Genomic DNA, 21,655 nt, shown 5'->3' with positions numbered 1-21,655 from the left:
GAGAGGTGCAAGGCAGTACTGAGGGATGGTATTAGCTCAAGAGATTATGGAAGCTGCTCTGTCCTTTCAGGATCTCACTTCTGATCAATTTATCACAAAGCATTCATTCAATGTGAACTTGTTAATGTCAGAGTAACCTGCAGTGAGGGACAGGGAGCTTAGTTAAGAAGTTTACTCGTTTTCCTGAGGCCTGCAGTCTCCCAAAACCTTTCTAGTCTACACAATTGTGGTACCATCCTTCCATACTGCATCAGTGTAACCACAGCAGAAAGAGCTTCCCTTTCCCACCCCATGCTGAAAATAAAGTGTTGATTTGGAAAGCTCTGTCCTTCCAGGAAGCTCTCAAAGTCTGCAGCCATTCCACAGCACATGCTGCTGCTTTGAGACTTCAGCAAGGGCAATTCTGTGGTTTGAGATCACTTCATGGGGATGCACAGTCCATTCCTCTCCTTTGCACCCAGAACTAGAAACAGGAAAAGCAATGCTGAAATGGCTCATTATTTGTACTTGCATTTGCAAAGTGAAGGCTCTTTGCAAAACTTTCCTTACAGAATAACTCCACCTTGCTGAACCAAGACTGAAGTAGTGTCCAGGTTTGTGTGTAGATTTAGTGTTCTTCAGGGCAGTCACAGACTTGCCCTCAAAGACCTGCTCTCCATGGTAGAAACAAGCTACAGTCCCTGAAGGTCTGCCCACTTCATTTACAAATCTGCATGCCTGTGTCTCTAGGGGTTGTTGACAATGGAGAAAAATAAGGGAAGTTGTTACAAACAACTTACTAAAAGCTATACCTCACCTGGTGGTATTTTGCTTCTAAAGTTACAAGGAGAAAGAGCAGTCCCGCAGGGTCTTAGTCAAGTGCAGAATATGTAAGCTCTGGCCTGAGTGACTCACAGGAGGATTTCTAGCATCAGGAGCTACCAGACAGGGAGCAATACCATTCAAAGTGATGTCTGCACAGCCCTTTCTGACAGCAGCCAACCATGGAAGTGCCAACTCTAAACTCTGGGCTAGCAAATACTGTCAGAGAAAATGTAACAAAAGATGGTCTTTAACTCCACCAGCCTGTAGTCCTAGCTCAGCATTAGGGTTCATGTACAACTTCCCTAGAAAGTTGCTCTGAACTGTCCTGTGCTCTGAAGGAGCTGGCAAATAGGGCCCTCTGGGACCTGCTTCTCACCTCCCTCTTTTCTTCTTCCTACCTTTCTCCTCATCAAAGGCTAAAGCACACAACCAATTACACCAGTCCTCCCAACAGAAAAATGGTCATGCTATCCAAGCTACAATCTTCCACAACAGTTTAAGAAAAAACAGGAAGAGAAATCTTCCTAAGATTACTTGTAGAAGGTAAAGAGCAAGAATGAAATCAGAATAGGCAAAAGAATGGGGTAAGGAGAGTAGACTAAAAAAAAGTAGAGGAAAGGAAAGAAGAAAGGAAGAAGAGAAAAGAGAAGAGAAGAGAAGAGAAGAGAAGAGAAGAGAAGAGAAGAGAAGAGAAGAGAAGAGAAGAGAAGAGAAGAGAAGAGAAGAGAAGAGAAGAGAAGAAAAAAGAAAAGAAAAGAAAAGAAAAGAAAAGAAAAGAAAAGAAAAGAAAAGAAAAGAAAAGAAAAGAAAAGAAAAGAAAAGAAAAGAAAAGAAAAGAAAAAAGAAAAGAGAAAAGGATTTGTACCTGCATAAGGCTGATCCAAGCTTGAGAAAGTAGAGTCCAGACCTGGAGAGCTGGGCATGTCACAAAGCCCGTTTAATTCACAACTCCCCATAAACAGAAAGAGAGGCAATGAGAGACAAGCAAAGCAAAGCTCTTCTGGAGCAGAACCAAAACTCTGAGATGTCCAAGCTCTTTGCTATCAGTCCACAGGCCTTTTAAAGCCTCTCTTTTGTCTCGTAGGCTTTGCTGCTGAAAGCCATGAGGTCACTTTGTCTATTTTTGTCTTCATAGCTTCATCACTGAACAGTGTGATGGACGTTGTCACCTGGCACTTAAACTTACTCTTTCCCCCTCCCTGTACTCCCTGTAAGGAGAAACTCCTATTTTTTATTTTAAAATAAGAAAATATACTCTATATTATCACAGCTTCTATGGTGTAAGCTTCAGGTTAGAAAGGTGCAGGCTTCAAGTTAGTGTTACCAATGCATTTCTGTGCCGAAGAGCCCCTCGGAGAGAAAAAACTAACACAGTGTGCTTGTCCAACATGGAGAGGCAGAAGAAACCTGCACAGGAGGAAAATAAGTTCCCTTGCCTGAAACTCTCAGAGAGCACTCAGCTCCAGGTTAAGAGGAAGGAAAGAGAGAGCAGGGGCTTTCCTGTGTATATCAATTTTCTTCCATGTCTGAGGAGAACCAGTCCTCAGTTCAGATTTCTGTTGTGTACACAACTGAGGAACATTTAACAGAGGAGCATTGGGATTCTGGATGTCTGCAGTGAATTAGCTGAATTAAAACAGCAGAGGCTGTTACCTACACTGAAAGCACTGAGGCTGTTACCTACACTGGTCGTGCCCAGGGAGGGTGACAGAGAGTTTGGAAACCAGGGAGAGGTGTTTTGGCAGCACCATTCAGAGCTCCAGCACAGGAGACTGAGAGGTGTTGAAAGATGAGATGCTGATAGTGAGGACTGTGGTGGATGGGAAGGAAGGGAATAGATGGTGCTGGGAAGTCTGTAGATCTCTGCAGTTGTGGCCTGCTCAGCATCTCTTCACACTTTGTCTAGTCCTGTCTTACCACTCCTTTCTGTACTCCAGCAATAGCTCCTGTGAGACCCCAGAGCTGTAGCCAAGGGACACCCTCCCATGACTCTCCCTCCAGCAGCCCCAGCCTTAGCAATTCTGTAGCCTTGGCAGACAATCTCCAGTGTTAGACTGGGAAAATGAAGGTCTGGCTATGCATGCTGAAATCCAGCAGCCATCACTGCACACCAAGAAGACAACTCTCACAAGGCAACACTGCTGTAGTGACAAGACCTGTCACGTGTCATACAGAGGCTCTTAGTGCAAGAGCAATGAAAGTGGTTCTTCTTCAAGCCTCTTCCTTGATGAATATTTACACATATAGGGATATATGTATATATACGTGTCTTTGGGGAAACCTTTTAATATTGATACATACCACTGGAATGAAAATACAGCTCAGTCTCTTGTAGGAACATTCAAATGGAATAGATAAAAGAGTAAAAGGAAGGGTTATAAAACTCTGATAAATTCTGTTGGTGTAGTAAATAATTTCTATAGAAAACTTTTTGTTAACTTCTAAAGCACTTATTTCATGTACACAATGAATTCTGTTGGAAAAAACCCACAAAAAGGAAAAATTTCTATTAAGCAAAGCCTATGGAAGTTTTCCTCTTAACTAAGTTTCACTGAAGTGAAATTATTTTTGTTACCTAATTACAGTAAAGAGAAGTATAAAAAGTAAAAATCTTTCCAAGATCAGACCTTATTAAAAGAAAGCATTTTAATGCCCAGGAAAGCTACTGAACAAGCAGACTTACATGAGGTCAGATACTGTTCATGTTCTCTAGGAAACAAAAACCAGTAAATTTTATTACCAAGACCGAATTCTAGAAAAGCCATTACTATAGAAAATAAGGTCCTCTGCTAGTTCTAGAGATAAAGAGCCTGTTCCTCTGTGATGAAATACTACTTGTCAACTGCTTTTTTCATATGAGGTCACCTCGAATTTTGTTCTTCCAGCTATTTATGTTAGACAAGGTCATTTTTCCATGGCTAATGTTGCAAATATCTCAGTAAGTCATTAGAGGCTACAGACATCTCATACTTTACATACCTGAAGTCCTTTCAAAATAAGATTTGGATGGGTTATATTGACCTCCTAAGTATTTCCCTTGAAAGTTTCAACGTTTAAACTTTGATCAGTATTTAAATTGCAAACAGTTAAGCAGAGGGGTATATATTCTTTTCCATCAAAGTAAAGCTAAAACTCTTGTGATAGGAAATATTTGTCATTCTTGGATATTTTCACACTTCCATCACATAACCTGTGCATAATATAAAACACAGATATGGCTTCAGTTTCAATTTAGGATGCTACAGACAAATGCTACAGTCCTACTCAAGTCTGCAACACTTTAGCATGTATCTGAGGTTATATAGTTAAAATACTTGTCAAACCAGTGTTTCTTCTTAAATGGCTAGTGATTTTAAATGTGCCACTGAGACACTGCCCCACTGCAAAGTACTGGTTTTGGAAAACCAGAAAGAAACAGGCTGTTCTGAAGGTAAGTTAACAGCCCAGGGAAAAAAAAAACATGCCCATTCATTTTGTAGGTCTTTGAGCATTTTTAGCCATACTGCTGTTGGAGAGCTCTGTTAGGCAGAGAGGGTGTAGAGACATCACTGTGCATGGCTGCAATATCTTAGTCCCATGGTATCCTGCTGGACACTTGAGTAGCTTTTTCATTCAAAAAATCTCTCAGCTGGGTGACAGTTTGCCCTTCTTTCTGAGCTGGATGGAAATATAAGGGCAAAAGTGCAAAGGGTAGCACACATGGCCAGTTTTTCTGTGCTGACAGATCACACCTGGGCCCTGGATATTCCCTACACAGCCCTCTCCCAAAGGAGAACTTTCTTTTGCCAGGACAGCACCTGTTTAATGCACTAGTGAATCTGTCTTTTGCAGTTTTAGCCCAATTTCCTCTGAAAGATTTATTCAGTCAATGCTGCACGTCTTTTGATCTTACCCATTTCATGCTAATAGTGTTTGAGTCCATTTGCTAATTTTAAGAGTCTGAAGTCACAAAGATACAATGCTCCTACAAGTTTACATGGAAATAGGAGGCTCAGCAGAGGAGAGACCCCACCACAGGAAGCGAGAACCCTGAGTGCAGTCTTAATTTGGCATCAAAAACTGGTAAGAAAACACACTCACACACACATGCACACACATACACATACACACACACACAGAGAGAAAAGCTTTCTCATTTTGAATGTGAGAGACAGACATCAGAGAGATTTGCATTTACTAGACATGAGAAAATGAGATATCAAATACAAAACATAAATTAAAAGGATGCCAGGATCTGCTAAGTCTGCTGCTGACAAAATTGATGTCTGACAGCAGGATACCACTGATTGATCATGTCTTTTGTCTTTCAGTCTATCCAACATCTATTCCAGTAATACTGACAAGTATATGCTCACCATCTCACTATGTGGACTTGATTAATCCACTTGCCAGATAGTCTCATTGACCAGTTGATTTTAGTCATTTTCTGCAACTGTTCAGGCTCCTGCCACATTAAAAATTCTAGCCTTTCATGAGACACTGTATATCTTCCATGTGTTACATCATCTGCCAATTAATACACAGCAATCTTCACTGAACCCCCATGACACCACTGAAAATGGTATTATTGCTATTTCTTGTTACTGCTCACTAGATGCAACACCCAAGAGAAACAAGCCACATTTACAAAGCTTCACTAGCAGGGATTAGCATCTGAAAAAAGCAGATAGGAAGACAATAGCGCTGTACCTGGGAACACTTTTGAGCTCCTCAGTCCAGGTAACCCCCCTCCCTCCCCAGTGTCCCCCACACACCTGGGTTTCTCTGGGAAGAAAAACCAGAGAGAAGCTGCAAGGTGTCTCAGTTCAGTTCCAGATGTGAGTAACAGCAGTCTGGGGGCTGTGGTGTGCCCCACAGTACATGCTGCTCGTTCCGTCTAGGTGCAGCCAGAGGATAAGATCCACTGACAGAAGAGAAGAGGGTTGGGATTTTTTATCATCTGTCTCCTTGCCAGTCATATAACATTGAGGTGGAGAGGACCTTTGATTGACGTTAGTGTTTAAAGCTCTGTGGGTGAAAATATAGAGGTAGTCCTGTTGGATTCAGAAGGCCAGTGAAACACTACTACCAACTTAGCCAGTTAGCTCATCTGACATCATGAGCCATTAATAGTGATGTTTTCTGTTCTATTCTTAGCCAATTGTGTGGTCACCTTACGGTACTCCTATCTCATCCATATTTCTCTCGTTGGAAAAGTCATGTGGAACTGTATCAAGTATCTTATAGAAGCCAGCATATACTGTGTTCATGTTATTCCTTCAGCCTGAAGTCTTATCTTACTGAGCAGTCAAAGACTCTTTCTACTTTTTGTTAGTCCATGTTGATTTTACTTTTCATTTTGTTTTCTGCAAAATGCACCAAAAAATCACTTCATGCACCTAATTGAAGCTAAATAATTGTTTTTTTTCTTATTGTCACAGTCTACGTCTGCTAGAAGGGTATATTCTTCTCATTATTCCAAGGTACTTGGCAAGGACTGAGGACCATTCTGATACAAGTTTCATTAATTCCTTACATTTGACCTCTACAGAGAAGCTGACTGAGCCTTGTCCTTTCAGTACAGTCAGTGTATCAAGATATGCTGAATCTACTCACCCCCATTTCTGCTCCTGTGTCTTTCTGCAAAGAGTGAGATTCTTAGTTAATGTAAGTGGTAGATACTGATGACAAAAAAGCTTTACACATTTCTCAGCAAACTGGTGTCCCTTCCTATGATGTGTTTAAGTGAAACTGAAGAACAATTAGCCAGGTATTGGCCAGGTTGACAGTTTTCTCCTTCCTAACTATAATTTTCTCTCACTTCTCTTGAGTAATGCCTGTTGTTTAATCACTCCTTGTCAAAGTCCTTTTATGCCTCACCTTTTTATGCCTCTCCCTCATCCATCAATATCACTTTGTCTCACAAACATTTCAGTGTTGTCCCTGAGCAGACTTGTCCCTATCTTGTCAGAAAGCTTGTCCCATATTACTTTCAGAACTGATGGAAACAACTGGATGGGGAAAGGATTCCTGTTGTCTTTTTGCATTACAAATTCTTTCAACTAATATGTCAAAACCCTGGAATCTAAAACTACCAGCTTGATTAAGACAGTCTGTGGGGTTATATGTATAGCTGTTTCAGTGTGATTATTGCTCTAATCATCTTTGTGATCTGAGCTATTGGCAAAATTTTGATTTAATACCATTTTCCCCATCAGCCTTACACATCCTAAGTCAGAGTAGAAGTGCATGTGCAAGGCCAGGCTATGTTAACATATGAGACAACAGAGTCTGAAAAAATCACTAACTGGGGCTCTGCAAGGACCATGGAAATGTCAGCTTGGAAGCAAACTCTGACACTGCTTCACAAGCAGCAGGATGATGAATGACCTCTGATCGTGTCTGAGGAACTGTGACCCAGAGTCAGAGTCCCTGTGCTGACAATAATAACATAGAAGTAATGTCTGAGTAACTGATTGTTTAAAAAAAGGTGCTTCAAATGGTATCTCATACAGTAGAAGTACTAGGACAAATGAGAGTATACACCTTTTCATTTCAGGAATCACATCGTTTTCCTCCATACAGCTTCAAATGCTAAAGATCTTTCCCCTCCCAGAGAGTATTATCTGCAGCTAGATTTATCTTGAGCTAACACATGTTCAGCTAAATTTGTGTCTCTGTCAGGCTCTGGGGCAGCAGGATTGCAGTGAGGTGCAAAGGTTGAGCAGAGCAGAGCTCTATCAGCTTTACTTCCAGAGCTGCAACCCACAACGTCTTCACTGAAATGCTGGACAAGAGTGATGCCTGAGGGAACGGTCCTGGAGGTCTCCAGTAAGAATACCTGAGGAAGATGGCAAATTACTTGTGACAATTATGAGATGACTCAAGAAAGAATGAAAAATTCATCCACCCTAGCTAAGACAGATAACAGTAGTTTTAATCTGGGTTCTGCCCCATTAATATATCAGCCTGAAAATACTACCTCCGCTTTCCGTAGAAGGACATCAACTGAAGGAATAAGATTAAATGTCATACTCAAGCCTAAAGGTGGAGAAATGGAGAGAGAGGGCTCTAGATGCCTGGTGTTTATCTCTCTATAGTCTTTAATAAATGCCTTCCAAGTGGCAGAGAATTCACACATGAATGACAGTTACTAAGTGGGGTTTCTTAAACAAAGACATACAACTAAACTGCTGCTGCAGTGTATGGAAACTGATTTCCCAAGCAGAAGCAATTTCCAGTTTCATGCATGCTGAAATGAGATCACTCCCTCCATCTGTGGTTCAACCATGGAAGCTGTTGTCCTTGTTTCCTGAAAGGCTGGCTGCTCATAGAGTGGCAAGGGCCAAGGGTGATTCAGCATGGCTTCATAATGCTAGGAACAGACTTCTGTAAGATCAATAGTTCAGGAATTAATTTTAATCTCCTGGTCTAAGCAGAATGCTTTTCTATTTTACTTTAAGGCATGTAGGATGTAATAGTAGTAGGCTATTATCCTAAACCTCTTGGTCTCCTAGACTGCAATGAATGTCAAAACCAGTGAGTTAGTCTAACAGTCACATAACTGTGATCATTAGAGTTACAACTGTCAGAGCTGAAAGCCAAATAGAAAATGTGCAATAACTTCAAGCTGCCATTCAGATACTTCATCTTGCTCACAGCCCCTGTGGCCTATACCAGTTGTAACAGGCTGAGAGATGGCTTGCTGCACTCACCCTCTCTGCAGAGAAATGTGACTGCAGTCACTCTCAGAAGAGGTAATCTCTATGACCTGCTGATGAATAGGCCACTTATTTATAAGCAACCTATCTTTTCAAGTGATGCTGCTGTACATCCGCTTTAAACAAGAAGGATTTCCTTTTCTGATATGGAATGAGTAACTTTGATGACTCTGCACAGGCAGCCAGGCCCATATAAAGCAGAGGAGGAAATTTCCCCACCCAGTTTTCCCTCCTTCCTCTACCATACATGGAGAGGCTCTTGAATCCTAGGAACTAAAAATAGTTCAGCAGATAAGTTTAAATTAAGATATTTTGAAGCACTTCTTTCACTGACACAGTGTGATAGCAAGTTAGGAATAGACTGCTGTTCCTGGTATGTCTGTCCTATTTCCAGTTGTGGAAAAGGCTGAGACTTTTGTCCTGTGAGATGATTTACAATGGGGCTGAAAATACAGTGCACCCCAGAGAGCACAAGTGGCTGAGAAGAAGCAACCCTGGCTACAGATGGATCTCAAGCCTCCAAAGGTGGGGTGAGAAGAGAAGGACACTGCAGAACCTTTGAGAAACCAAAGAACCTCACCTGCAATTACTTGTGGCAACTATAGTTTGATTCTCCCTGCCACAAACTCCCACTTTCCCCCTGAAACTGATGTAGATTTTTAAATTTCTATTTTCTGTCTAGAGATAGGAAGTAAAGAACAAAGTTATAGAAAACCCAAGAGTGACAGCAGTAGCAGCGTTACTGAGATCCTTCAGGGCAACAGAGCAGTGAAGAATGTCAGTTGCTACTCTTGGTGATGTGCAAAAGAATTATTAATTATCTCTGTTCTTTTTCAGGGATTTCAGTTATTTAAATAGAGGTTTGATGTTTCTAAATACTCATCTAGAAATAATGTACCCTCAATTCTGTTTGCTTGAGGTGCAGGGAGAAGTGGGAAAAGGAGACAGTTTCTGGAACTTAAAAATGACAGTGAAAAGTTAGAAAGAATTAAAACAAAGGACAAGAGAAATACCCCCAAAATTGAAGTAAACATCAGAGCAGGTATGAGAAAGTAGTACATTCTAGGAAGAAAGGATAAGGAACCAGCTGGGGGTCAGTCCCAACAAAACAATTTTTCACATTCTTATGGTGCAGTGGTGGGAGCTGAAGAAGGCTGTGGCAAGGTATTTGCAGATGCACTGGGAATATATTTAACTAGTGCTTCAAAAGGCAGCCATCTGCAAAGGTATTCACAGTGGCTCTTAAATGTTTCCTGCCTATATATCGATACTTAGGCTCTCCCAACTGATAGTCCAAGTCACTTCCTGGAGCTAACTCAGGTTTTAAAACTCTGCCTGACTTTTAAACCATTATTTCACATTCCTGTTTAGCAAAACCCAGGAGTGTCTGTGTCCCAGTATAGGGTGGTGTGCTGTGGATATTGCTGAGGAAATGCAGAGGAACAGAACTTTAAATGCTGCTGTCTCCATGGGAGCCTAGAGCAGCTGTAGGAGCTGGAGCAATGCTAGCCCAGACATCCTCACCAAGGCTGCACCTTTCTGGCAAGAGATGCTCTACCGTGTCCCCCCATGCCAGTCCAAGCAGCCTCCCATGGAGCCAGGGCAGCTCAGCAGTCCCCTATCCTTCACCTGTGTTTATACTGTGTTTATTCCAGGTATGGGTGTTCTTTAGCTCTGCTCACCACATAATGAACACCTTCCGTCTCTCTTCCTTATTTGCTTGCTTCCCTCACAGTCACTGGCTGCTGAACTGCACTTCTGGTTTAATGACTGCTGTGCTCCAGCATGATCAGGATGTAGAATTTTGCTTTCTCATTTACTGGTAAGATCCCTAACACAAGAAAACATCCTGTGAGTTACCATCCCTGGCAGAGTAACTCCTACAGAAGGGCACCCTTGGCCAAACATAAACCAAAAAGAGGGTGAGCAGTGAAGGAGTGATAGGAGAATTAAAATATTACCTCAGTCTGCAATGCTTCTGGGAACCCTAACTCCAGCTGGCAATATTATTGCATCATCTCCTGCCATGGCATATTATCTTGCCATCAGAAATGCTCTGAATTAAATACATAGTTTTTCTGGGATCCCTCTGTACTGATGCAGTCCATGGAAATAAGTCTTGATGTAAAGCAATTGCTCTTGTACTGCTAGGACTATCGGGTGGCAGGGAGCAGCTGAACATGCCTTTCTCAACATTCACCTCATGCTTGGACATCATTCAAAGGGGGAAAAATAGCTTCATCTTTAGGGAGGCTGAGATTGCTGATTTCTTTCCTGTCCTAAGGAAAATGAGAGCTAAAGACTAGGAAGAAGTAGAGCAAGGCACCAGGTCAGGTGCAGTGCCCAGCAGAGCAAGACATAAGGGACCCAGCTGAGCCTCCCCTTGTAACACTGGAAAGAGCAGCAGGACAGTGCCCTGTCTGAAGGAAGCACCTAGGTTTGAAAGTTACCTCTACAGGAGTCCTTAGGCAGAACAGATAAAAGAATATTTAGCCCAAAGATAAAATAGAGGTTTAGTAATTGCCTTGCAGTATTATCTGTCCTGGGTAAAATGTCTAGCATTTGAAGCAGAGGATCAGAAGTTAGAATCCACGTGTCTTCTTTCTGATTCAGTCTAGTAACTTTTCTGTGTCTCTTTTCCATTCTGTCACTTTTTTAAAGTCACTTCTTTAAAACTTTATTTCCAGGCTCACAGAAATGTAATGAGTTATAGTACACTGAGGTACATATATGAAGATAAATTTATGCTCACCTTGTTTTTAATACAACTAGATAGATCACAACTGTGAAATCAGATAACACTTTGTTCTGCCCTCATATTTGTGCTTGAAATACTCTATGTGTATCAGAAATCAGGAAAGATATTCACAATCAAGGTCACTTCATGTCCAACACCCAAATACTACACTACATTTTTCAGTACTTTATTCTACATGGAAAGGTCCTGACTATCAGGGATGGCGCTACAAGGAACTGTTTCAAGCTAATTTACCAACTCCTGCCTGTCCTTGCTGGCAACCATCCACTGCCAACACCTAAAAAATGATAAATTCTACCTGAACTCACCAGCTGCTGCCAGCCAGACATGAGCATCCTTGCTGGAGTGAATGCCTGCAGGGAAAGTTGATGTAGAAGAGTCCCTCCCTGCACTGGACAGAGTGAGAGAAATAAATCTGTTTCTGACAAGACTCTTTTGCAGCTATGCTCTCTACAAATGATCTCTCATCATCCTTAATTGTGTAATGCTGCATGCCTGTGTGTCCATGGAGAGCTGAAGTGAACAGAAGGCTCCTTGGGGGCCTCTTGAAATGAGTGTTCTGTGCTTAACACACAGGTAGCTAAGGGGCAAACTCAGCTGCCATAAGATCTCTGGAAAGCCAGGGAAGTTTAACCTCCAAGTTATTTCCTGACACCATCATGTCACCTGAGTCTTCTTAGCCCAAAGTGTTGAAGAAACCAGTGACATCCATCCTTTTTCCAGCACATAGAGGTACTAGAGCACATCTGGTTGAATGGCTGCAGCCTCCGTGAGTGACTCCCAGACCCCTGACTCCAGATTCTTTACCTTATCTATTTCTTGGACGCCTTGGGTGAGGAATAGCCCAGGGCCAAAGTTACCTTTTCTATTTCTTAGGATGGCTTGGGTGAGGAATACCCCAGGGCCAAAGCTGCAGCAGGAAGCCCTGGTCTCTGCAGGGCAGATTTGACTCCTTTGTAAACCAGAGGAGCTAACCCACCTGGCGTTTGCAGGGATCAGGCTTTTGGAAGGAGCATCCAGCACAAGGAAAAGGCATGGGTGAATGGCGGTTTAGGGGACTTACTGGCCTGCTTGGCTTTCTCAGTATAAGTGGTGGTCAGGTCTTCATCAATCGGGTGTTCCACCGGCCCCACCATGGGGATGAGGTGGCGCTCCGCTCGGATCGCCTTGGTGGCGTGGGGCAGGAGCATCGCCTCTGGAGAAGGCTCCCGCCCCTCTGCTGACGGCGGCCGCAGCTGTCCCTCGCTGTCCGAGAACGGAGTGTCCGTGCGGCTGCCAGGCAGGCACACAATCTCCCTCTTGGCCACCCCGCCGGAGCCGGCGGGCTCGGCTCCCCCCTGTGCCGCAGCCTCGGGCATGCTCTCGTAGCCGCTCTGCTCGGACAGGGACACCTCGTCCTGAGGCGCGTCCGCCCTGCCGCTGGTGCTGTCCGGCGGGGAGCGCGGGCTCTTCCTGCGAGCGCGGCGCTGCTTCTCCTGCGCCACGTTGTCAGCGTCGCTGTCGGTCTCACCGTAGTAGGCCTCGCTGTCCGGTGGGGACGTGAGGCTCTCCAGGTGCCTCTGTGACCTCCATGGCTGCGAGGGCTGAGTGGTGGCTGGGGCTCCGGCTGCTTCAGAGCTGAGTAACTGTGCTGAGGGGCTGGGCGCGGATGGTGGAGAGAGCACTCGCTGCCCTGGAGAAGGGGAGCGCTGGAGCCACGGGCCAGTCTGGTCCCCACCAACTATCCTGTGGGGAGAAGGAAAAGTGGAGAGTGCGGTTTGGTTTGTGCAGTTAAACTGGAAGGAAACCCTGGAGTGAGAGGGCTATGGACTGGGACATGCAGGTGTTATAGGACAGTGTTACAGGTGTTTTTCAGGTGGTACAGACACCTGAGGCGTAGATGCCAAGGACAGACTTATCCCTGACATCAGCTATGTGCTCTCATTCTCATTTTCTGCTTCACAGCTCTATGGAAACCAGGTGTTAAACATTCAAAAATCAGAATGCCCTAAAACCATAAAAAATCTACCAAGCTTAATCAGCTCCCCAGGCATTTCTCCTGGAGAGCTGAATTCCTGCATAGCAAGCATTCCCCAGGATAGTGAGACCAACCCTTCAGCCTGCAGCTTGTCAGCAGAGAACGGCTGGTGCTCAGCTATCACACTGCACTCCAGCTGCTCCTGCAGCTGAGACTGTGTCAGATCTGCAGATCTGGCACCCCCAAACTGCTTTAGTTCAGACTGAGATCCCAAGAAGTCAGTGCTATTTGTTTGCTCTGATCTCTACATGGGAGTAAATAGCAAATACTTAGGATATAAAGGCTCAAGCCTTGGGGATAGGACTATGGTATCTGGTGGTAGAAGACCACTCTAACATTTAGCCTGCTCACTGTGGAGCTGCTTCACAAGCTGTCAGTTACCTGGGTTTTGACAACCATATGCAGTCATGCTGGCCAGCCCAATCCATGGTGGCATTTGCCTTTGGTTTAGACATAGCAATTTCAAGCCTGTAAGACATCTGGAGGGATGACTGGAGTAGGTGCCAGACAGACTGAGGCAGTTAACCCTGCTACTGGCTTCCAGAGGGAAAGAGAATTGGCTGAGCTGACTGAAAAAGAACCCAGTCTATCTTCCCTGTCCTCAAGAGTGAGTCTGAATTTCCACAGCAGTTTGACTCCAGCCTGCACAGATGGAGCCGGGAACTTGTTATTTCTCTTGTCAGACTCACCAGGGCTTATAAGAGCTATAAAGGAGTCCTATGTATTTGCCTTCTGGACATGCATACCATTAAGCCAGGCAAGACAGCATTGCCTCTGTAAAGCTGTGCAACTCATGACTTGGATCCCAGTTCTAAACTGTGAAAAATTTTAATTTATGTCAAATGCAAACTTTTTGTAATCTAAGGGTGGGAGAATTTCTCTGGCAGTTTATTTTTTAATACTATTTGCCATTATGAAATCTCACTGGGGAGCAACCTCAACATTCCACAAGCGAAACAGAACAGTCCCTCCTCTTCTTTAAACACTTGATCAGGTAACTGAGAAGCATAACTGCTTGTAAGCCAGTTTCTCTTGTTCTGTACTGTCAGGTAAATGTCTCTCCCTCTTTTTCTGAAATACACACACTCCAGAGTCATCCAGCTACCTCTCCTTTCTGAACAGGAATGATTGGTGTTTTCTCTGTGAATGTAGAGATGAAGTAGGAATAGACATGTGATCAAGAAAACAACATTTGATGATTTCTCCACTACTCCAAATGAAACCAACTGATTTCATTATTTCCAAACCATTCAGTGTTGGCTCCATCCAGAGGATGCAAGAAGCCTGCCTTTGTCACTGTTAATTCAAAGTGTGCTGATCTTGACTGATTAAAATTTGCCCAGGCACCTGTTTGCTGCAGATAGGCTCCAATGGTGTGAGATAAGGCCTTGGCAGGGGACCAGGAGCTATTCTGGACACCTTGTATAGAACTTACCCCTCCCACTTACTCACAGTTAGGGTATAGAGTGAGCACATCAGAAGGCACCAGCACTTTTTCTGAAACCAAGGGGAAGATCCTCCATGCTCAGGCTTTCCTTCTCTGAGCACTGCCCACCTCTGCTCCTGCTTTATGGATGACAACAACCAGCGTGGCTGCCCCTTCCCACTGCTCACAGTGCTCTCTCTGTCTTTTCAGGACTGCAGAAGATCACATCTCCCAGCCTCCTTCACCAAGGCCTGATTTTCTGAGGGTGACTTCTGTTTAGGCAGTAGTGTGGACTAGCTAGGAGCTCACCCAGCTTTGCTGCCTTCACCTTTATAGGATTACTCATTTATAGCTTGGGCTGCATCCAGCATGCACTGACGCACTGGGTTAACTTAGCACAGGGAGGACAGGGAACATTACTGGGACTATTTTTTGTCCATAAATTTGAGCTTCATCTCCAGTATTCCCCTGAACTAGATATTTCTTCCCATGAAAAAGGGACCTAGCAAAACATTGAGATGTCAACATGTTAGCCAGGTTTGGACATGGGTAAGTCCTCCTAGTACACCTTGCAGTATGGTGAAACCAAAGGCTTCCTGACTGCCTTGTTTCTGCTGGGTGTGGACAGCTGGTGTACTGGATGAAAGCGCCCTACTGCCTGCACTGGCACAGCACTGGCACTTGGGAGCAGGTTACCTTTTCACACGGATGTTGAGCATGCCATTGGAGGAATCGATGATCTGCATGGCATTAGCATGGGACAGGCCAGCACATGACTTCCCATTGATAGATACTAGAACATCATTTTCCCACAGGCCTCCACGGCACGCTTTGCTTCTCTTTCGAATCTGAAAAAGCAGGAGAGAGGATAAGGATGAAGGGAAGAACAGCAGCTATTTAGTGCAGTTGCTGGCCCTTCTATTGCTCCATTTCTCAAAGAATAAAATAAGCCCTAAGACTTACTCTGCTGACAGGTTGGAGTTGGATGAGCCCTGGCTATGTCTTTTGGTCTCTGTATCCCTGTTAATTCCAAGAATCACTCTGCTGAACATAGGCCTGACCTGCCCACCAACTCCGTTGAAGTTCTTTAGTGCAGATGAAATACTCAAGAATATCTACATGGTCTTCTCTTCTTGTTCCTTGTCTCCTAAGTTGGTTAGGGAGTCTGTGTTTCAGAGAAGGAACAGACCATGCCTGCACATGTCCATGTGTCCTTCTGCATGCCTCTACTGTACTTCCTTGGTATGATCCCTGACTCATGCAGAGCCTCTGCAATCCTCAGGGAAGCTGACACTGGGGAGAGGTGGCAGTTCTGAGGCATATTCTGGTGTGAAGCATTCCTGCTCCAATGGCTTTGGTCAGTGTATTTCTGGACATCTGCATCAGGCTATATGGTGTCCTGTTACACAAGTGTAAACTTGGAATAAATCTTTAGCCTTAACAGGAGTTGTGCAAGATATGCATTGCTTTATCTCAGAACGGAGTCAGAGTCACTGTCTCCAGGCAAGCTCCTAGATCTGTCCCCTCGTGGCCATCTTGCACCAAGTGTTTATTCTCCCTTTCATTCTGTCATCCATGAGTTAAACTTCTTACCAACTCAGCCTAGCCTTTCTGCTAGGGCAAGCAAGAAAGCAAACCAAATGCCCACTCAGCCAAAAACCACTGATCTCTCCCATATAGGCAAGCAATGGGGATAGTCTTGTAGGACAGCTTGGCACCCATAATGTACTCATTTTTCACATAGAAGAATAGCTATGTAAAATCACTGCGTCAGAGCAAGTAAGGAACAAGGTACTATTACACTCTATTTGTAGATTCTTCTACAATATTTCTTCAGATCTCGCAGTTAAGTGAAAGACAAATCAGTGCAGAGCTGTTTAACAAAGGGTGCAGTGAACAGGCTGTGTCAGTAACACTCTACAGGGCGCCTTTGTCCATATCTCACAGCCTTGCTGCTTGAGCCACCAGACTCATCTATAACATCATACAGCTACTTTGCCCACACTCTCATGGCAGCTTCAGGAAAGAGAAGGGAATATTGGGAGGATTGCTGCCCTATCATTGTTGCAGGAGCAGCAGGGGAGCAGGAGAGGAGAGAGCTGGAGCCCTAAGGAAGTCCCATGGCCTGACTGGCTGGTCTTGGTGGCTCAGGCTCCCTGCACCTATGGGGTGTGTGAGTGCCTTGGGCTTGACCCTGCTGGCCTGTGTTGAGCAGACAAGAGCAACACTCCTCCCAGGTCAGCCTGTCAGCAGGACTGAGAGGTGTTGGGGGAGAAGATGGAAAGAGGAGGGCTCTGCTTCAAGTTGTTTTTGTGTTCACTGGTGCTTTATCACTCTGTAGCCTTTCCAACTTGACCCCAAATCCTGCCTGCATGCTTAAAATAGGGACTGGCTCATCCCAGCTGCCACATCCATCAGCCTCTGTCATTTTAGTCCTTTATCTCCCTCCTTGTTAATATAAGCCTGGAATGAGCATGTGTAGGTCTGTAATGAACCACTGCAGAAGAACCACTGTTACAGTATAAATGCTGCTTCCTGATACTTCATCCAGATGCAGCTGTTAACTGAGAAGGTAAAGAAGACCCATTTTCCAGTGCTGCCTACTGACACAGCAGCTAATGAAGAGAGTTAGGAAGTTGAAAAGAGGTTAAAAGGAGGCTTTCCCAGTATTCCCCAAAAGGCCAACTGCTGCTCCATAGCCAAGTACTTGCTGCTTAGCACTGGATGGGAACATACTTACTGAGTATCTCTCCCAGTTGTAAAGCATGGGGATTGGGGGTTAAAGGCTGTCAGCAGGTGCTCAGAGCATTCCTCACATGCCATGGTATTCCTCCCTGCTCACTCCAACCAAGGATGTAGGCTGGTGACCAGCCAGAACAGCAACAGTAAATTTTCTGCAATTCTCTAGTCCCTCAGTACTGCAAGTCTTTGCAGGCAACTGTTTGGGGTTCCCAGGCAGGCAGGACCAGGCTGTTCTCCCAACACTGCCTGATGCTGTTTCAGGTACCTCTATACCAGAGAAGACTGGTGGGACTCAAGCAGGCCACGTGGGCTGACAATCATGAGCAAGCAATGCATTTCTCTCATGGTTTGTGAGGATGCTGGGTCTGGCTTGGTCTGTGCTCAAATCTTACTGGACTGACAGAAAGTATATACACTAAAGCAACTATTGGTATTTCAGTGCTCTGCAATCCAGGAGGGAGTTTTCCATGTCTCCATTCCTTTCTGGGAAAACAGGACCAGGTCTCTTCTAGTGCAGGAAGAGACGTATGGAGTCTGAAAGTAGCATGTGTCTGGCTCAGTCTTCCACAGATTTATAAACCCTCCTTGGAAGCTTATGAATTTGCTCCTGTTATCAGAGGGAAATGAACTATCCACAGCTTCATTTTTACACCAAACCCATACCCCACTGCATTTGCCAGGGAGGAAGGCAAAGGGGTTAAGCAGAGAAAGGACAGGACAGGACTTAATCCACAGTCATGACAGCAGGGTGCAGTGTACTGGAGGCTGCAGAGCCTCTGGACAGAGACCAGCACAAGCCTGCCAGTTTTTACATGACTGCCAGTTCTGTACTGCAGAAACTTTAATGGCAACCCATAACCTGCCCATCTCGAGTACAGCGAGAGCAGCACTGAGCCTTTGAGGCCCCAGGCCAGGGTGGCTGCCCAGTCCAAAAGCCAGGCTCCCTGCCCATCCTGAAGGTCAGGCTGCCCTCAGGATCAGCCACATGCTCCCCATGTCCAAAAGATGCCCTCTCCTGGGCACCCAGTGAGCCACATGAAGTGTCACTAACAGGAGCTTCTGCTTAGGCTGCAGAAAGCTTGGAACAGCTGATCTGAAGAGGTGGGAAAAGTTGGAAAAAGTGGTATTTCAAAGAGAAAACCTCTCTGCTTGCTGTAACACATACCTTAAGAGCTTTCTTGTGCAAATGAGAAGCAGCACTGACAGACTGACAAGTAGTAAGGGTTGACCCCAGAACTGGCCCTGGGGGATTGCACTGTCCAACCTTCTAGCACATACTGGTGAGGATTGACCTCTCCTTTTGTGTGAGAAGCCCCACAAACTCTGTGGGCCTGTTGTAACTGACTGTTAGACTTTCCACTCCATGCCTCAGCAGACACACTCTCCCATGGCATATTCATGTCAAGGTATGTCCTGGTTAGATTTCAGATGGGTTTAGGAAATCCCATATAGTTTCATAAGACTCTATAGTTTCAGAGTCTTATGGATTTATGCTACTGGAAATAGAAATCTGTGTGAAAAACTGGAAGAGATTTACTCAGAAAATTGTCCATCTCCCTGCCCTCTCAGCAGGAGATATATAGTGACAAAAGAGCTCTTGTCAGAGAGGTTTGGGTGTTTGCAGTACTATGTACATGCACATACAAACATGTTTTTTTCATTACTTTGCCTGCTTTCTCCCATTGATTACGTTCAATCAGACAAAGGACAGAGGCAGCTGAGACAGAAAAAAAAAAAAAAGAAAATGGTAAGGCAATAATTGAGGAGGAAAGGAATAAGAAGAGGTGTTGAAAGGAAGGTCAGTGCTAGGAGAGGCCAGGAAGGCCAGGGCTGAGATCAGGCTGTAAGAGTACAGTACAGGTTTCCTTGTACAGCCCTAGGCAGACAAAAGGACATGCTGATTGTTGACGTGTCTTGGGGAATTCAGCCTAGCTTTCAGGAACAGAATGCAAGAGAGGAGAGGGTCAGATGCAACTTGGCAACATCTGTCCTTCAGTAGCGACTATATTTAGATAGTGGTATGTGGGGGCTGAACACATGCTGGGATGCTAAGAATAGAGTAATCCTGATAGTAACTCAGTGGCTTCACATCTTGCCTCAGTACAGCCCAGGGAACTTGTCTTGAAACTTTGCAACCACTCTCCCTGCTGGCCAGCACAGCTTCTCTGTAATGAAGTAGGCTGTGGGTAACTAGAAGTGGTTTGCAGTGTAGGCTCATGTCATCCATCTCTCCCCTTGCCTGCCCAAACCACCTCCCACTTCCTCTCACTGGGAGAGCTCACCCTATAAGGTAGGAAGATAGATTTTATTATCAGTCTTCACTTAATTTCCTACAATCTTTCCAGCAGAAACCTTTTAGCCTCAGTCTGAGTCAGAATTTAATACTGAATACAATTCACCTTCCCACCCAATGCCCTTCCACTCACCGATTATGCATCTCTCAATGAGCCATCCCCTTCCCCCAGAAGCTACAATGACATGGGGTCCCATACTCCATGCAACCTGGCAGTCTTTAAATTTCATTCCCAGCCTTCTGTGATATGCAATCTTGTCACAGAGTTCTCATGGAGAGATAACAAATTACTTTTTGTGGTATAAAGCACTACCAAAATGGAGTGACTCAAGCAAGAGCCAACCAGAATGTGGGCCTGCTCCTCCTAGAACTTCCTGCTCAAACCACAAACAGAGCAGTTGCTAGATGCAAAAGCAAAAACAAACACCCTCCATCTCTTCTTCTTTCTGAAGATGTGTATTCATATCATTTTGCTTATTGGGCCAGTTTGGCTTTCATTTAAGGCCAGGGTTTACTCTTTTTGTGTAAGGAAGGATAATCCTGTGGCTAGAGAGAGGAGATGGCTAGAGTGGGTAGATGGCTAGAGTGGGATTCAGAAGACCTGGATGACTTTTTGTGTGACCTCAGAGAAGACACTCAGACTGTAGCCATAAAAGGACTGTGGCCTGGAAATAGGACATTTTCCAACAGTCTTTCTTTATCTCAGTTGCCTACCTGAACACAGAGATCCAGTGAGATACTTTCACTATGCCTAATTATTAAGTAGCAAATAACATCACATCCTCATGCCAATGCCATGTTTTTATTGGAAGCTATTTTACAGGAGAATATCCATAATAATTACACTAAGCATTACAACTACACAGGAAGTTAGTTCCAGTAATTTCCTGACAAAACATCATGTTCCTTCTTAAGAGATGATGCTGGAAGACTTGCCTCTTGGTGAAGCAGGTCCGGTGTCCCAGAGCTACTTCACAGGTCATCCATAGTGAAGCTTAATTAGGGAGTCTTTCTATAAAGAAAGAGGGAAGAGAACACATACTTTGTGGGATGGACACAGCAAGGGAGAGTGGTGAAAAGATGTGTCTTAAGTGGTAGGACAGACTTGGGTGGCTTCTGGGTAAGGGTTTAACAATGAGAGCTGGTAGTGGAAGAGGATGCTCATGCTGATCAGTTGGTTAAGTACATGTCAGACTACTGTAAAATAGGTTACTGCCCAGAGTGTACTGGTGCAGGAACAAAGAACAAGTTTTTATATGCACTAGATTTAATTCTGACTTGTACCAGGGGATACAAACTGATAAAACAAACACCAACAATCAGGGATTGTTGGTTTTCTCTCTCTGTTGGTTTTCCCTTACTGAAATGAAGTGCCTTAAAATGAGTTTTTTGTTGTGGTTATAGAAGAGAGGAAAGAGAAAAACAACCTCAAACAATCCACTTTCTTTTCCTAAGCAAAAAAAATATTAGCTCAAGTGTCATTGTGGGGAGCAAGTTTCTAGCCAGAGGTGGCCCCAGGTAGATAAAAAGAGGCATAATCTCCATAGCTATTTGAGACTTGATGGTAAATCAGCTGAAAAGTGATTGAAATGTAATATCAATGACAAGGAATAATGCCACAAGTACTAGAATATATATATAAAAGTACTTGATAAGCATTTTACCCTCAACAGAGTAAGCAGCAGGATATCAAGTGGTTTTTATATGAAGCAAGGATTCAGAAGGAACTGATATATTTGTCAAATATTTGTACCAGGTTCCACATTTAGGAGCTGTGAGAAAAGCAACAAAATGTTCAGAAAAAACATGCTTATACATGTAAGTCCTTTTTCTAGATGCTTAGCCTGGCTCATGTGCCATGAAAGATTTTAGAATCTAAACTGAATGGAATTGAAGCTCATAAGCAAATCTAGCA

At 44.2% G+C, this 21,655-nt stretch overlaps 1 protein-coding gene across 1 annotated transcript in view; it reads right to left on the bottom strand.

Moving 5' to 3' along the window:
• SYNPO2L (synaptopodin 2 like) overlaps window positions 1-21,655 on the bottom strand; it is a 36,650-nt gene that overhangs the window by 8,417 nt on the left and 6,578 nt on the right. The window contains exons 2-3 of the mRNA XM_005481439.4: window positions 15,402-15,553; window positions 12,326-12,987 (exon numbers count right to left, since the gene is read on the bottom strand). Of these exons, the coding sequence (XP_005481496.2) occupies window positions 12,326-12,987; window positions 15,402-15,553 (814 nt within the window). The remainder of the gene's footprint in view (window positions 1-12,325; window positions 12,988-15,401; window positions 15,554-21,655) is intronic.

This window comes from Zonotrichia albicollis, chromosome 7 (genome assembly GCF_047830755.1).
Source record: "Zonotrichia albicollis isolate bZonAlb1 chromosome 7, bZonAlb1.hap1, whole genome shotgun sequence".
Lineage (NCBI taxonomy): Eukaryota > Metazoa > Chordata > Aves > Passeriformes > Passerellidae > Zonotrichia > Zonotrichia albicollis.
This window is presented reverse-complemented; position numbering and strand designations above follow the sequence as displayed.